General features: G+C 55.4%; 1 protein-coding gene across 1 annotated transcript in view; it reads left to right on the forward strand.

Moving 5' to 3' along the window:
* The first annotated feature begins 9,438 nt into the window (after positions 1-9,438).
* The window catches only part of TSPEAR (thrombospondin-type laminin G domain and EAR repeats), a 68,915-nt gene continuing 62,104 nt past the window's right edge, over positions 9,439-16,249 (forward strand). The window contains exon 1 of the mRNA XM_012661528.1: positions 9,439-9,654. Within this exon, the coding sequence (XP_012516982.1) occupies positions 9,502-9,654 (153 nt within the window). The 5' untranslated portion in view covers positions 9,439-9,501. The remainder of the gene's footprint in view (positions 9,655-16,249) is intronic.

Raw genomic sequence — 16,249 nt, forward strand, 5'->3', positions numbered from 1 at the left:
GACACGGCGGACGCGGCCATGCTGGGGTTGAGCTGGGAGGTGATCTGGGAGGAGGGTGAGTGAGTGAGGAGTGAGTATGTGAGTGCGTGCTCGGGGCTGTGGCTTTTATACCCCTCCCTGGCACGTGCTGTCGCAGCGGCAGGCTTGGCCCTGCCCTGCCTTCCTTGCTGGTGCGCGGAGCCAGCGCCTGGGGAGTAAACAGTAGCTGTTTCCGTTTCCCCAAAACCCCCGCCCAACCTAAAAAAACCCTGAAATTGGCTTGGAGTGTGTTTACTGGTTTCAGTCTCAGAAGGAAAAGCTGAGGTGGAGCACGGGCCACGCCGCTTCCCTAATCGGGCCCAGCGGGCGGGCGGCGCGCACGTCTGTAGCGTGTGCTGGGTCTGGGGAGGGCGGGCACACGTCTGTAGTGTGTGCTGGGTCCAGGGAGGGGGGGCGCGCACGTCTGTAGAGTGTGTTCGGCAGTTGCACAGCTCAGGCATCTGAGCCTGTAGCCTGCAAATTGCACGGCTGGCTGCTGCGTTCTTGGGCTGCTGACCATGGCTGGAAGCGGGGAGAGAGGTTTATTTGGTTTCTGAATAAATATCACGTGAGTTGTGATTTTTCTGCAGGAAGGTATCCGTGTCCCTGGCTCCTGTAACAAAGCGGCACAGACTGGGTGGTTAAAGGACAGAAATGCTTTGTCTCAGCTCTCAGCCAACGTCTGGCTCAAGGTGCGGGCAGGGCCGGCTCCTTCTGGGGCGTGAGGGACAGTCTGTTCCAGGCCTCCCCAGTTTCTGGTGGTTTCCTGCCATCTCTGGCGGCCCTCGTCTTGTCGAAGCGCCGCCCCATCCCTGCGTGTGTCGTGCGGTGGCGCTCTCCCTGCGCACACGTCTGTCTCTGGATCCCCCTTCGTGTGAGTCACGTGGCAGCAGGGCCGCCCTGACCCCCTCGCCGTGACCGTCGACAAGGCCCCACCCCCACATACGGTCGCGCTCGCTGACACTAGGTCAGGACGTCAGCGTCTCTCTCTGGGGGACACAGGGCAGCCCCACGGTGCCGCTCTGGAGCAGACGCAGCACCGGAGCCTGGGGCGGGAGGGAAGGTTGAGCAGGTGTCCCTTCCCCGTGGCGGGACGGACGCGCACGGCCGCCCGCGCGCATCTGGACGCACTGAGCTCACGGGATGAGCGCAGTTGCTGCAGGAGTGCGCAGAGTCGAGTGTGCAGAGTCGCGTGCGCCCCTCCCCGGCGTCCTCGCCTGTTGGCGTCGGCTGTAACCATCGCTCGGTCACCAGGCCTCAGCCACTAACGCTGCACGTCCCTCGCCACTGGAAGGCCGACCGGTCAGACCCACAGCTTCCCCGCGTGTCCTCTGCCTGGACCCCCCTCTGCACTTGCCGAGCCTTCCCCAGTCTCGCGCGCGTGACGGCCGCGCAGGCTGTCCTTGTCCTTTGTGGCTGTGACGCTTTCGAAGAGTGCTGGCCGGGGTTTGCAGAACGCCCCACGCCGTGGGCCTGCCCGGCATCCCCCGGCGCTCAGAGCTGGGGCTGCACCTGGGGCGGAGTCCCACGAAGTGGCGTTGATGTCACGGGAGATGTCACTATTCTTCCCTGTGCTGTTAATAAATGTTTGGGGCGATTCTGTGAGATTTTGCAAATATCCCGCTTGCGCAGCACCGTTTGGGGATCCGCGCGGCTGTCTTCACCGCGGGTTCTCGCCGGGATTTTCTACCCTGTTTCACCAACATTTGCTAATTGAGATTCCTCTGTAAGGAAGGGCTGTCCCTTCTCCTCTGTTTAGCGTTTGTTCCTTTAGTTATTCATTTTACTATGGACTGAGAATATTTGTCTCGTTGTTTGAGTTATAATCCAATATTAGCATTGTGTATTTTGTGGTTCGAGTGCTCCAGCGGGAACTCTCATTTCGGCGCTCGTGCCTTTCCACGCGCCCCACTCCCTGCCTTTCCCTACTTCCTGTTCGAGCTCACGTCGTGCCTTCCTGGCTCCATCCCTGGGATCAGCCGCTTCTCCACAGAGCCTGGCCAGCTGTTAGCGCAGGACGCTCTTTAGAAACCCAGGCCCTGAGCTCCCAGGCCCCCGGGGGGGATGGGGCAAGGGGCGTAGGCAAGTGCAGACGCGCCTGGCGTAGCGGGAGAGTCACGCTGGCTCTAGTGTTCTAGGGCAGCGTCATCTGGTTTAAAACCGTCCCTTCTACGGCCGAGAGATCTTATCGTGAGTGGATGTTGGATTTTGCGAAACGCTGTCACGCAACCATTGAGATGATCATATAGTTTTCTTCTTTAGTCTGCTACCATGGTGAATTACATTAATTGATTTTTAAAACTTTTTATTTTGGAATAATTATGGATTCACAAGAAAGTGTAAAGACAGTGCAGAGAGATTCCGTCCAAAGACAGAATCACAACAAGTCAAGTGTGAGGATCGCACGGGCTTCACCGTGATTCCAGACCCGGCACCACCTCATTCCGCAGAGGAGAACACACGTCCCAGCGCGGCTGGTTTCACAGACGGAAAGGGCTGGAGAGCGCAGAGGCAGGGACGAAAGCGGGCTGGTCGTCCGCCCGGAAGACACTTTCCTTGCAGGGTGGAGACGGGGCAGGTACCAGCAGGAGGCCGCAGGTCGCCTTTTACTGTCAGGGTAGGACAGCGGGAACGTCGCTGCTGCGCAGAGTGAAGATGGAAGCCGGCCCGTTTGTCTCTGTCCTGGTTTCTCAGGCTGCGTAGCAGGTCAGTTTCGGCGCGGCGAGCACGGTGACTCCATTGACTTTTGGTCTGTCGGGGCCCAGGGTGGGAGTTTCGTCCCAAGCAATGGCCTCCTGTAACTTTTGTCCAACATGTCAACCTACAAAACAAAGAGGTTCTCTAACAGAAAGGATTTCGATTTGGGAGTAGAGCGTTGCCGTAGTAAACCGCGTGGTTTTCGCAGAGGTACAGGAAGCTTTTAAAGGAAGGGTGAGGAGGCTCACACGGCCGTTCTGACAGTTATCCGGGACCAAAAGGTCAGTCGCGGGGTGACAAGTTCACGCCAGACGGGCCGCCGTGGGCAGACATCCGTGCAGAAGCAGTTTCTCTGTAAGTTGCCGTGGCCTTTGTGCCAGGCTGTGGCTTTTGCAGAGTCTTCTCTGATGGTCGCTGTCAGGCGCACGAGCCCGAGAGCCCCGCACGGCCTCCCCCGGCCGCCACGTCTGCGCCACGTCAGCGAGGCCAACGTCCACCAGCAGGACCTGCAGAAACTGGTCTTTCAGCGGCAAACCCGCCTCAAACCCCTGGACGCCCCCTGCGGCGACGTGCGGCCCCCGACGTGTGCGGCTGGACTCCACTTGCTGGTACTCGGTCGAGGATTTTCACGTCTGTTCTTGAGCCATGTTGGGCTGTCGTTTTGACGGTGACCTCTCCGTGTGGTTCCGAGCACACCGCCCTCGGGAGAGGCGTCGGCCAGTGTTTCCTCTGCTACTTTCCGGGAGAGATGACACAGAATTGGCATTTTTCTCTTCCTTAAATGATTGGTAGAATTTTCCAAGACACCGGAGTTTTCTTTGCCTGAAGCTTTTCTTTTACAGATCGAGGAGTTCCCACTTTTCCGTTTCTTCTTCAACGAGTTCCGGTATTTGCGCCTTAACAGGCGGAATCGGTCCGTTTCATCTAAGGTTGTGAATGTACAGGCGCAGTGCTGTTGGCAGAATTCCCTTATAATCCTTTTAATTTCTGAAAATTGTCTAGTAATATCTCTTTTTGCTCTGGACACGGGTGCCTGGTTTCTCCACCCCCTTTCTTCGTGGTCAGCCTGGCTAGAGCTCGTCAGCTTGACCTTCTCCGAGGGCTGCCTGGGGCAGCTCCTTCCTCCCGCTCCCTTCCACCCCGTGCCCCGACTCCTGCCCTCACGCAGTCCTTCCTCCCGCGTGCTGTGGGCTCCATCCGTTCCCCATCTCGGCTCCTGGGGTGAAGGTCCCACGCTGGATCGATACCTTTCTCTGCGCCAGTGCAGCTGGGCGCACGCGCCTCCCTCTGCCTCAGCCGCGCCCCACAAGTCCCCAGCCGCCCGCTGTCCCGCCCGTGCCCGGGGCCGTGCCTGTGATCCCCGGGGCCGTGCCTGTGATCCCCACGGCCCTCCCGGGAGAGGCTGCGCCCGTAACTCCCGGTTTCTGTGCCCGCGTTTACAGGTGATGGGGTCCGGAGGACTCGCACGCAACCCGGAGGGCGGGTCGGCCTCGGAGGCTCCACCTGTGGGGCCCGCGGCTGTGTCGGGGACCCATGCGAGTTCGGGTTCCGCTCCCCGGGGCTGCAGGATTCATCCACCTGGCAGGAGACAGCCCTGGGCGGGGCCTGCTCCTCCATCTGTGCCTCCCCGCCCTGGCCCTGGCAGCGGCGCCCGGGAGGAGCACGTGGATCCAGAGCCTGTTGGGTGAGTGGGGCTGTCAGGCAGCTGAGCATCCTGTCCCAGGAGAGCTCGGGTCAGGCCCCTTGCCCCCTGCCAGCGGGCGTGTCTTCTAGGGCATGCGCCATCCTCCGCCTCCCGAGCGTCCACCTGCCCCAGGGGCCGGCGGTTGTGGGTTCGCTCCGCCCCTCCGTGGCTTTCTCTGCGGCAGCCGCGCCCAGCCTGAGAGCCGGGGGTCCCGTCCCGGTCCACGTCCCTTGACTTCCTTGAACACCGAGTGAGAGGAGCAGGTCTGAACCCGCAGGAGGTCCCGGGTCATGTCCCAGCTGGCCCCATCTTCACTTTTCCCATTTCTTTTTTTAAACCAGTATAATGGGGGCAGGGACGTCGGTGACTCCCGTCCCTGAAGCATCTCGTCACGTTGTTGCCCTCGGCTTCCTTCCTCTCTAAAGTTGCGTGTGCTGTTTTTCTCCCTGGACGTGTCCCTGTGTTTCCCTTGTGGGTTTTCAGGGCCCCTCGTAGGGCTTAGGCATCACGAGCGCGTTTCCCGCCGGGGCGTCGTGTCCTTCCCCGAGCAGGACTCCGGTCGGACGGAAGCAGATTTGCTGCCCTCCCCCCTGACGGCGCGTGTTGACAGGCGTGTCTGAGAGACCTTCCCGGGCCCTGGGCGCCCCGCCGGGTTTCGCGTTTCACGCCCTCGCATCCGTGCGTCCTGCTGGATTCCGAGGTGGCGTCCTCCCCACAGGCTCCGGCTTCCCCAGCCCCACCCCCGGCCGGGCCGTCCTCTGCCCACTCACTCCGGGGGCGGCCTGCCAACCTGGGGGCCCCCCTCTGGCTCCGGCTGGCTCTTCTTGGGCCGGCCTGGACGGCTTTGTCACTAGGCTGCGTAGTGTGTCTTGCTATCTTTGGGGCAGCCACACAGTCCCCTAACCGAGCCGGGAGGTCAGCTCCTGGCACCTGCCCCCCCCCACCCCCATTTAAATCAACGGACTCCGGGAGTAAAGGCCGTCGAGCTCCCGCTCCCGCCACTCCCTTCCCGGGGTCCGTCTGAAGCGTGGCCGGGTGTCCTCCCAGGGAGGGGCCTGCGGCTCACACCTGTGCGTCGAGCTGTGTCCTCGGAACGGCTCGGTCTTCAGGGGCTCCAGCTGGAGCCCGTCCCCAGGGAACAGTCAGGGTGTGGAGCCTGGCCCCCGGCCTTCTCTCCGCACCATCTCTCCTCCCAGCCACCGGCGGTTACGAAGGCTTCGCCAGCCAGGCCTCTCAGAGCTGCCCCCGCACCAGGCTCGGTGCAGGGCCCGGCTCCGGCCGCCAGCCGGCCACGTTCTCACACACCTCTGGGTCCCCTGCCTGGGTGCCTGTTCGGGGGCGTCCTGTTGGGGAAGCCTGAAGACATGTGCCCAGGACGCACCCCCTCCTAGCCCTTCCGCCTTACAGCGGCAGGACCTCTCCGTGCGCCCTCCCTCCCACGGGAGCCCCGTGCACACGTCCTCTGGCTCTAGCCAGGGGTCTACACTGGGCGGTGAGTGATTAGAGGTTTCCCCTGCTCTCCCACTGGGCTTGTTTAACCCCCTGACACCTGGCAGCTCAGCTCGGCTCCTGACAGGAGATGCCACCATCGTCCCACTTTACAGATGAGGAAACTGAGGCTTAGAGAGGGTGAGTGAGTCGTGGGCCAGATCTTTAGATCAGAGTCTAGCCTAGGAGCCTGCATGTAGCCAGCTTTGAGTTAATCTACTTGCGGCTGTCACGTCCCCTCTGCCAAATTATGAGCCCCTGAAAGACAGCGACTTTTATTGCTGAAGCCACCATTTCAAGAAGCCTGTTTGGAATAAACGAGGACCGTCTGCCTGAGAACATGCACGGCCGTATCAGAGCTGGCCGTGGGGAGGGCTTGGCCACCGCCACCTGTGTTTGGCAGAGACACAAGGGCAGGCAGGGGAGGGGCCAGGGAGGTGTCGTGTGGGGAGCTGGAGCTGGCCCCCCGGGATCCGTGAGGGGTGGGACGAGTTGGAAGTGGGGACAGACACTGGGGAGGCTGCCGTCACTGGCCGAGCCCGGACCCTTCTGGGCCGAGTGCAGCAGAGGCTCGGCGCGGCCCGGGCTGGCGGCTGCAGGGTTGGGCCGGAGCTCTCCCGTCTGGTGCGGTCTGGCCGTCGGCCGTTTGCGCGCTCAGTCTCTCGGCGCGATGTGGCAGGTGCCGACCACAGTGTGTCGTGTACCGAGACAGCCACGACTTCCGCAACTCAGCCACCGTTCACTCCCTCATCCAGCAGGACGTTGCCAGGAAGGTGCACGACTGTCTGCCAACCTCGAAACCCTTCGCACGTGTGCGTGACCGCGGCACAGACACCTGCATGGTACATTCGGACCGAGCATCTGTCAGAGCAAAGACTGTTCGTTTTTGCACAGATCAGGGTGGGCAAGGTGGCCAGGAAGAGGCATTTTTATTAAACGGTGGGCGGAGAGTCCCATGCCAGGGCCTCTCTGGTTCCCGGTTGCCACGGCCCAGCAGTCCCCTTGCTGGGGTGCGTCCCCCGTGCCCTGGGGCGCAGCGAGGCAGAGGCACATTCTGGGTGCCGGGCAGGCTGCCCGTGGGGGTCCCACGTGTCCTGAGCCAGGGGCTGGACGCTGGTGGTGCCACAGCTAAGCCCCGCAGGGTGAGCCCACCACCAGGCAGGGCCGCGCACGGTGTCTCTTGGAGATTTGGGGGTGGTGGGGGATTGGGGAGCCCAGGGCACACTCCGCAGGGAGTGGAGTCCAATCCCCACCCCAGCCAACCTAAGGCTTGGTCAACATCGGGGTCCCTGAGCACAGCCTCAGCCCCAAGATGCTGGAGTCCTCCCAGACCCCCAAACACACAGCCGCCTCCGGGGCTGGTCACTGCTCCTTACGCTGGAGAATACAGACCCTTCTACACACGATGTCTTCACCGTCGCTGGCCGTGCCTGGTAGCTCATTTATTTATTTTTTATTTTTTATTTTTTTTGAGACAGAGTCTCGCGCTGTTGGCCAGGGTAGAGAGCTGTGGCGTCAGCCTAGCTCACAGCAACCTCAAACTCCTGGGCTCAAGCGATCCTCCTGCCTCAGCCTCCCAAGTAGCTGGGACTACAGGCATGCGCCACCGTGCCCGGCTGATTTTTTCTATATATTTTTAGTTGTCCAGATAATTTCTTTCTAATTTTAGTAGAGACGGGGTCTCGCTCTTGCTCAGGCTGGTTTCGAACTCCTGAGCTCAAACGATCCGCCCGCCTCGGCCTCCCAGAGTGCCGGGAGTACAGGGTAGCTCATTTGATAGCACGAGGTCTTTCCAAAATGCAGCAGAGCCTCCCCGCACGGCCTTTTGTGTTTAGTTGTGTAAATAATAACAAGAGTAACACGTTCTCCCGTCACAAAGCAGGCCACCCTGTCCTCACGACGCCCTTGCATCCGTGCAGGTCCTGACACGCCCAGTGTGGCGGGTCACATGCCACCCCTGCCCCCACACGGCCTGTCCTCCTGCCCCAGTGGGTCCCACGATGGGTCCCGCGATGTTGGCCACCCGGCGGCTGGGCTGAGCTCGCACGGCATCTGCGGCCGGGACGCTCGTGCAGATGCGCCAGCCCTGCCCCCGCCACGCGGCTGCGTTGTGTCCGTTGTTCTGGAACAGACAGGTGCCGTCCACACCCTGGGGCAGCCCCAGGCACGCTCCTCTGCACACTCCGCCGCGGCTTGCGCTCTCCGGAGGACCTCGGAGGACCCTGCCTGGCGGGCGCCCACGGCCCCCATGGGCCTGATGTGCTTCTTACGAGAGGGGGTCTGGCCGCTGTCCTCGTGGGGCCTCACCCAGGCACGTCACAGCCCGGACGTGAACTACGACCCCCCACTGCCCTCTAGGGCAGCAGCCCTTACTGCGTCAAGGAAGACCACCGGTTTGACCCCTGAAGGAGGGCGTTGCTCGGATTTCTGGGTCGTTCTGTGGGCTGCCTGACATCAGCAGGGCACTCGTCTGCCCCAGTCCCCTCCGTCCGACCCAAATGTCCCTGCGGCTCAGACGGCCGTGCTGGGTGGGAGCACCTCCACTCTGCAGCTCTGGCCAAGGCCCGAGCAAGGTCACGGGGAGCCAGTCGCGGCCTCTTTGCAGCATGGCTCAGGGTGGGGACGTGGGGCGGTTACGCTGGAGGGCAGAGGGCCACGTGCACTGACCCCACACCCCGTGTCGGACTCAGGCAGGGGCCCCGTGGCAAGACGCCGGCCCGAGGGAGACGGCTCCGGGGGTGGCTGCTCCAGTCCCACGGGCTGGTCCTCGTCCTGAGCCACGGCTGCCGCAGAGGCCAGTCGGGGTCGTCCAGGCACCAGCCTTGGCTCTGCTGCCGGGCAGTGGCCTGGGCCCGGGGGGTGGGGGGTGCGAAAGCCTCTTTCTGGCCACAAGCACCCTCTGCATGTCCGCGTTCCTTCCCTGACGTCTGCCCTCAGGTGGGGCCAGGCCAGCCCCCGCTGTGCACCAGGGGCTCTCCTGCTCGTCTGCCCCGCCCGTGTGCCTGGAAGGGGCCGGGGGAGGCACGGCCAGCTCCGCACTGCTTCCAGGTCTGTGCGGGACCCGCAGCCTCCAGCCACGCCGCCCAGCCTCTGCCGGGAACACAGGGTGCAGGCGAGGCCCAGCAGGGAATCCTGCGCTCGCCCTGCCTCGTCCCCGGTCGTCCTGTGTCTGCGGCGGGGCCGGGAGCTCCCTCCTCTGTCCAGCTCGGCACACCCCGCACGGCTCCTGGCTGTCGCCTGCGAACAGCGGCAACGGGAACGTGTGTCCGCAGCTCCAGGGACACCGTGCAAAGTCCGGCAGGAGCGGGAGTGGGGACGGGGCCCGGCGGCAGGCCCAGAGGCCATCCTTACTCCTCGGTGCCTCAGTTTCCCCACTGGTAGAACAAGAATGATCAGGACGTGTAGCTCGTCGGGGCTGTTGTGAGAATTATGCAAAACGCCAAGACCAGAGCCCACCACAGCTGTGCCCGCGAGTGCTGGCTGTCGAGGGTGTCACCTTATGGGGCGACGTCCTGGCCTGACCCTCCTGTGGTTTCTCTGACACAGACCTGCGGCCCCTGGACATCCTGGCAGAGGTCGTCCCGCCCCCCGGCGCCCCAAGCGAAATCAGGACGATGCAGGCGCACGGCGTGCGGGGACTCCAGCTCTCGGCAGCCGCCCCCCAGGCCATGAGCTTCCCCGCCTCCCGGATTTTCTTCCGATGTGATCTCTTCCCTCAAGAATTTTCCATCGTTGTGACCTTGAAAGTCCCCGATCTTCCACCCAAGGTCAGTGCGCTTTTTGCTCTTCGTGCTAGAATAACCTGATGTTCCCTCCCAAGGCTCCCAACTCCAGCGCCGGCGAAGGGCGTGAGGGACGCAGGTCACGGCGGGGCTTTGTCAAGGACCCCTGGGCTTTCCGAGGGCTCGAGAGCTCTCGCCTTGCTGTGGCGAGGGCCTCCTCCCTGGCAGCGCGTGGGCGGCGTGAGCTCTGATCCCTACGATTACAGGCGCAGTCCTTAGGGTTTTGTCTCGACATCCTTTGGCAGGAATTGCTAACAATAAAATCACATAAAAACGTGCATGTTGTGGACCCGTTCACCCGTAATTTGCAGTCTGACCAATCCCTGATCTAATAAACGTGCCTGTTCCAGTTTGGAAGGTGGGGACTGACCCTGTTTTCCCTGTCCCCCGTGGTTTCCGGAACGATGCACATCACACGTGTGCAACAATCCCTCCGAAGTTCATACAAACGATTTTGCGTTTCCAGTTAGGAGTCACCAGTTAAGAAAGGAGTCACCCCGCTTCCTGCGGTGGCGGCTCCGCTGCGGGTTTGTTCCCTGCAGTGAGACTTGGCGGACGCTTCCTGCCCAAGTTCACAGACCTCTCCCCCGCTCCTCCGAATCTGCAGTCAGACCCGACTGCTGAGTTTCAATTCCAGCATGTTCAAGTTCTATGATTTCCATTTTATTCTTTTTTGTACAAACTCTGCTTTTCAGGTTAAATTCTCCCCAGTTATTTCTGGAGCACGACTCTGGCGTTTGGCTCCAACGGCTCCACTGTGTGGACAACGCCGGTAAATGACCGTCTGTCTGTGGATTTGCCCATCTGCGTTCCACGTGAACGGAATCGTATGATACACGGTCCTCTGTGACTGGCTGCTCCTGCTTAGCATGGCGTTTCCAAGATGTATCCACGTGTAGCGTGTAGCAGCACCTCATTCCTGTTTATGGGCGAATAATACTCCGTGACGTGGATATTCCACATTTTGATTATCCATCCATCCGTGATGGACATTTGATTGTGTCCACTTTCGCCGTTGCGAATAACGCCACTATAAACATTCATGAGCACGTTTTTATGTGGACGCATGTTTTCATTTCTCGTGAGTACATACTTAGGAGTGGAATTCCTGGGTCACATGGTGAATTTTTGGAGGGACTGCCAGGCTGTTTTGCAGGGCAGCCGCCCCATCTCGTGTCCTGTCAGCAGGATGTGGGGTTGCGAACTCTCCACACCTTTGCCAACACTTGTTGTTGTCTGACTTTTTGATTCGAGCCATCCTCACAGGCATGAAGTGGCGTCTAATGATGGTTTTGAGTTGTGTTTCCCTGATGAATAATGATCTTGAATATTTTTCATGTGTGTATTGGCCATTGTGGATCTTCTTTGGAGAAATGTCTCCTAAAATCCTTTGCCAGTTTTCATTGGGCTAATTGCCTTTTTTTTGCTTAGCTGTAAAGTGTTCTTTATGTGTTTGGTAAAAGCCCTTTGTCAGATATGTGATTTGCAAATATTTGCTGCCACTCTGAGGATTGTCTTTTTACCTTTTTGATAGAGTCCTTTGAAGAATAGAACCTTTTAATTTTGATGATGTTCAATTTATCTATTTTTTCTCTCATTGTTTATACTTTTGGTGTCATTTCTAAGAATCCATTGCCAAATCTGCAGTTCAGAATTACCCCATGTTTTCTTCTAAGAGTTTTATTGTTTTAGCACTTACATTTAAGTCTTCAACTTATTTCAGTTAATTTTTGTATATGGTGTGAGGTAGGGGGTTCAAATTTATTCTTTTGCATGTAGATACATAGTTGTCCCCACAACACTTGTTAAAGAGATGATTTTTTTTTCCATTGAGTGGTCTTGGTGCCCTTGTTAGAAATCAGTTGACTTTAGATATATGAGTTTATTTCTGGACTCTCAATTTATTCCATTGATCTGTTCGTCAATTTCTACAAAGAAGTAAGCTTGGGTTCTGATAGGGTTGGGTAAATTTGTAGATTTATTTGAGGAATATTGTCATGTACACAACATTAAGACTTCTGATCCATGAATAGGTGATGTTTTCCCATTGATTTACATCTTCTTTAACAAAAAGTTTTATATAATAGTTTTTGGTTATTTTGTTAAACCTATTCCTATTTTTTTCTTTTTGATGCTGTTATAAATAGGATTTTTTTCTTAATTTCATTTTTGGTCTCCTCGTGGTAAATGTATAGAAACTCAGTTGATTCCTGTATATTTATCATGTTTCCTATCTTTTTTCCTGCAACCTTGCTGAGCTGGTTTATTAGTTCCGGTAGCTTTTTAGTGGATTTCTTAGGATTTTATGTTATATACATGAGATCCTGTCATCTGTGGATAGAGGTAATTTTGTTTCTTCCTTTCCAATCTGGATGGCTTTTATTTTCCTTGCCCAGTTGTTTCGACTAGCACTTGCAGCATGATGCTGAGCAGACGGCCTGGTCTCCCTCCTGATCCGAGGGAGAAGCGTCTGGTCTTTCACCTCTAAGGGTGGTGCTGGCTCTGGATCCTTCACAGATGCCCTTAGTGGATTGAGGAAGTTTCCTTCTGTTCCTGGCTTGTTGAGTGTTTTTTGTTATGAAAGGATGTTGGATTTTATCAAGTACTTTTTCTGCATTTATTGTGATGATCCTGCTGTTTTTGTTTTTATTCTTTGATATGATGTATTCCATTAATTGATTTTCAGATGTTAAACAATCTTGCATTCCAGGGATAAACCCCATTTGGCCATGGTGCATAACCCTTTTATATGTTGCTGGGTTCAGTTCGTTAGTATTTTATTGAGGATTTCACATCCACATGCTGGGAGATATTGGCCGTTAGTTTTCTTTTCTTGTGATGTCCAATCTGTTTATGACATGAGAATAACACTGGCCTCATAGGATGAGCTGGGAAGTATTACCTCCTCTTTTAGTTTCTGGAAGAGTTTGTGAAGATTGGTATTAAATCTTCTTTATTTAATTCCACTCTACTCTTTATTATTTCCTGCCTTGTGCTTGCGTTAGGGTTAGTGTGTGCTTTTCTCCGGTGCCTTAGCACAGCAGGTTAGGTTACGGATTTGAGACCCCTCTCAAGGCAGGTGTTTATAACTGTGCATTTCTCTCCGAGCAGTGCTTTTGTGGGTCCTGTAAGTCCTGGTATTTGGGTTTCATTTCCATTCTTCTCAATGGACTTTACGGTTTTCCTTTTGATTTCTCTTTGACCCTTTGGTTATTAAGAATCTATTGTTCAATTTCCACATATTTTTGAGTTTCCCCCAATTTTTTCTGTTATTGATTTCTAATTTCATTTCATTGTGGTCAGAGGACACACTCTTATTATTTCTACCCTTCCTAGTGTACGAAGGTTTGTTCTATGGCTGGACGGCGTTCCGTGTGCGTTGGAATGTGCACCTGCTGTTACCGGGCAGAGTTCTGTGCACATCTGCTGGTCTCGAACCTCCTGCGTCATTCACGTCTTCTATTTCCTTGTTGACATCCTGCCCAGGTGTGCCGTCCACTACTAAAGTCAGGTATTAAGTTTTCAACTTACGTTGTCAAATTGTCTGTTCCTCCCTTCGTTTCCGTCAGGTTTTGCTCCGTGTACTCCGTGCTCTGTTACTGTTTGCATGTGTGTTTATATTTGTTTTATCTTCCTGATGGGCTGACCTCGTTATTATTATGAAATGTCTCTCCTTATCTCCCACAGCAGTTTTTGTTTTAAAGTCCATTCTACCTGGTACTAGTTTAGCCACTGCAATTGTCCTGTTTGCCCGATTCATCTCTTTCCACCCGCTGACTTTCAATCCATTTGCGCCTTTGAATCTAACGTGAGCCTGCTGTGCGGGCCAGCGGGAGAAACCTTGCTTTTTATGTAATCCAGTCTGACAATCTCCGCCTTTGATTGGATTGTTTAATTTCTTCACACTTAATGTTATTGTTGATTACATTCTATCCTCATTATTTGCAAATTCACCTACTCACTAACACTGATGTGCAACCCCAAATTTGATACACGTGGTGCTTTTGTGATCGTTCGCAGACGTGTAGAGAGTGGGGAGAAATTGGGGTCTCCCGTGGTTCCAGCTGAGGTTAAACAAGGCAACACTGTGCCTCCTTCATAAGGATCATTTATGGTCTATTTAATCCTGCTTTTTTGTGGGTCTTTTGTGTTTTTGTTTTGTTTTGTTTTGGTGATTTTGCTGTTTCAAGCGGGCCTTTGGCATAGTGGTGAAGTGCCACCGAGTGTTCCCAAGTGCAAAAAGGCTGTGATGTGCCTTATGGAGAAAACGTGTGTTCGGGGAGCTTTGTTCAGGCATGGGTTAGGGTGCTGTTGGCTTAGTTCAATGTTAACGAATAAACAATAAATATTAAACACACATAGAACAAGACTATGTATTGAGCAGTTGAAAACTGGCGAGAGGCTCACAGGAACCTAACGGTGTTTCTCCCGGGAGCAATGATGTGGTTTGGGCCATCAGGACTTGCAGTGACTCTATATGACAGAGTGGATGCTGAGCACTGGTGAGGACCGGCTGTGGCCGGATGTGTGTCCGCCGCTTTACTTCTTGTCTGTCGTGTGTCTCGTGGCTGTTTTGGTCATTGTTCCCCTATTCTGCCTTTACTGCTTTCTTTCGCACAGTGGATATTCTCTAATGTAACATTTCGATTTCTTTAGCATTTTTCCAACATACCTTTTTAGCTTTTCCTTAGCGGTTGCTCTGGGGCTTACCACATATTTATTTTAAATTATCAGAATCCATTTGCGATTTATACGAACGTAATCCTGGTGAGATATAAAAAGGTTGCTCCTCTATAACTCTGTTCCTTTCTTCCCTTTTTGTGGTTTTATTGTTATATATATTACATCTGCAAATGTCAAAAAACCCCAACAATATATTGTTATAATTGCTACTTTCTATAATTTTATGATTTTTAAGGAAGTTGACAGAAGAAAGGAGAACAAGCGCATATTCATAGCTGTTGTCATATTAACCTTCCTCTTATCATTCCCAACTCTCTCCACTCTTCCCCGCGGGTTCAGGCTGCCGTCTGCGCCGGCTCCTTTGCCCAGCGTGGCTCCGCGCCGTGCACCTCCCCGCCCCGCTGCTGCCGGGCACACTCGGGGTCTGAGTGCTGTGGCTCAACAACGCCGAGGTACATCTTCCTGCTATTGCTTTTCCAACCAGTTGAGAGAAGAAAGGAGAAAATACGTGTTTGTGTGACCTTTTGTAATTATGTAATTACCTCGACTACTGTTTCTCTTTGTTCATGTGGATGTGGGTTTCTGCCTGGGGCGCTTGCTTTCAGTCTGAAGAACTCCTGTCGGTCGGTATGTCTGATACGATGAGCCTGCTGGAGACAGATTCCTTCAGCTTTTATTTATCTGAGAATGTCTTTACTTTGCCTTCATACCTGCAATACAGCTCTGTTGGATATAGGATTCTTGGCTGACAATTTTTTCCTTTGGGCACTTTGGATATATCCTCCTCCTGCCCTCTGGACTCCGCTGTTTCTGGCAAAAAGTCAGCTGTTCATCTTCTCAGCGTTCTCTGTTCAGAGTTCTCCTGTTTCTCTTGCTGCTTTCAAGATTTTCTCCTTGTTTTTGACTTTCGGCATTTTTACTATGATATGTCAATTTGTGAAACTTTTGTGTGTGTTCTACTTGGCATATACTGAGCTTCCTGGATGTGTACATTAACGTTTTTCAATGAATTTGAGAAGTTTTCAGCCATTATGTCTTTGAAACAATATTTCTCCATTGTGGCCTGACTTTGCCAGGTGGTCATCCATCAGAGGTCAATGAGGCTTCAAACCCTGCAGCCCACCGACCCTAAAAGCGCTCAGGGGAGCCCTGGCCTAGTTCTGGAGATCCCTGCAGCCCAGGACACTGCCACGGCACCTGCCCTCGCCCTGTCAGAGACTAGACAGAGCATGGTGACTATAGATTAAGGAGACAAGGGGTCCATGATCAGAACTTTGCATGCTCACCAAGGCACAGTTGTGGTACCAGGCACTGGGGGACAGGCTGCTGTACACAGCAGTGCAGGTGTCTGTGTGACGTCCAGCCCTTGTCACTTGCATGTTTGCTGTGACAATGTCCAGGAGATAACAGCAGAGTTACCACATTCCAGTGACTTTCTTTGCCCGTAGAAGGGGACACTCTAGAGGGAGAAGACCTCATTGTGTTTGCTCGCAGGGACTGTAGGAGCTCCGAGGCCCCCGTTGCAGGGAGGCTGTCTGGGCCGCGAGGAGAGGAGAATGTGGGAGCCCCGGGCACACCCCTGGGGGAAGGTTCTGTAACAGTCTCGTGAAATGAAACACAGGAATTTGCCCCTCACGGTCGCCCCTGCTGTGCTGGGCCGGCGTCTGCCTCCCTACCCTTCTATGGGACCAGTCTCTGCAGGAAGATGCTCGTCCCTCACTCCTGTGCCAGGTCCACCCGCGGCAGGAACATGCCCCCGTTCCCACCGAAGACAGGCAGCATCGACCCAACAGAACGGGCTCTGCCACACGCCAGGCCAGCGGAGCATCGTCGGGTCTGCCCACGGTGGACACACCTCTCCCTTTCCTCGAAGCCCAGAATCGGGCTCCTCCCTTTG

Source organism: Propithecus coquereli, unplaced genomic scaffold, assembly GCF_000956105.1.
Source record: "Propithecus coquereli isolate 6110/MARCELLA unplaced genomic scaffold, Pcoq_1.0 Scaffold717, whole genome shotgun sequence".
NCBI classification, from domain to species: Eukaryota; Metazoa; Chordata; class Mammalia; order Primates; family Indriidae; genus Propithecus; species Propithecus coquereli.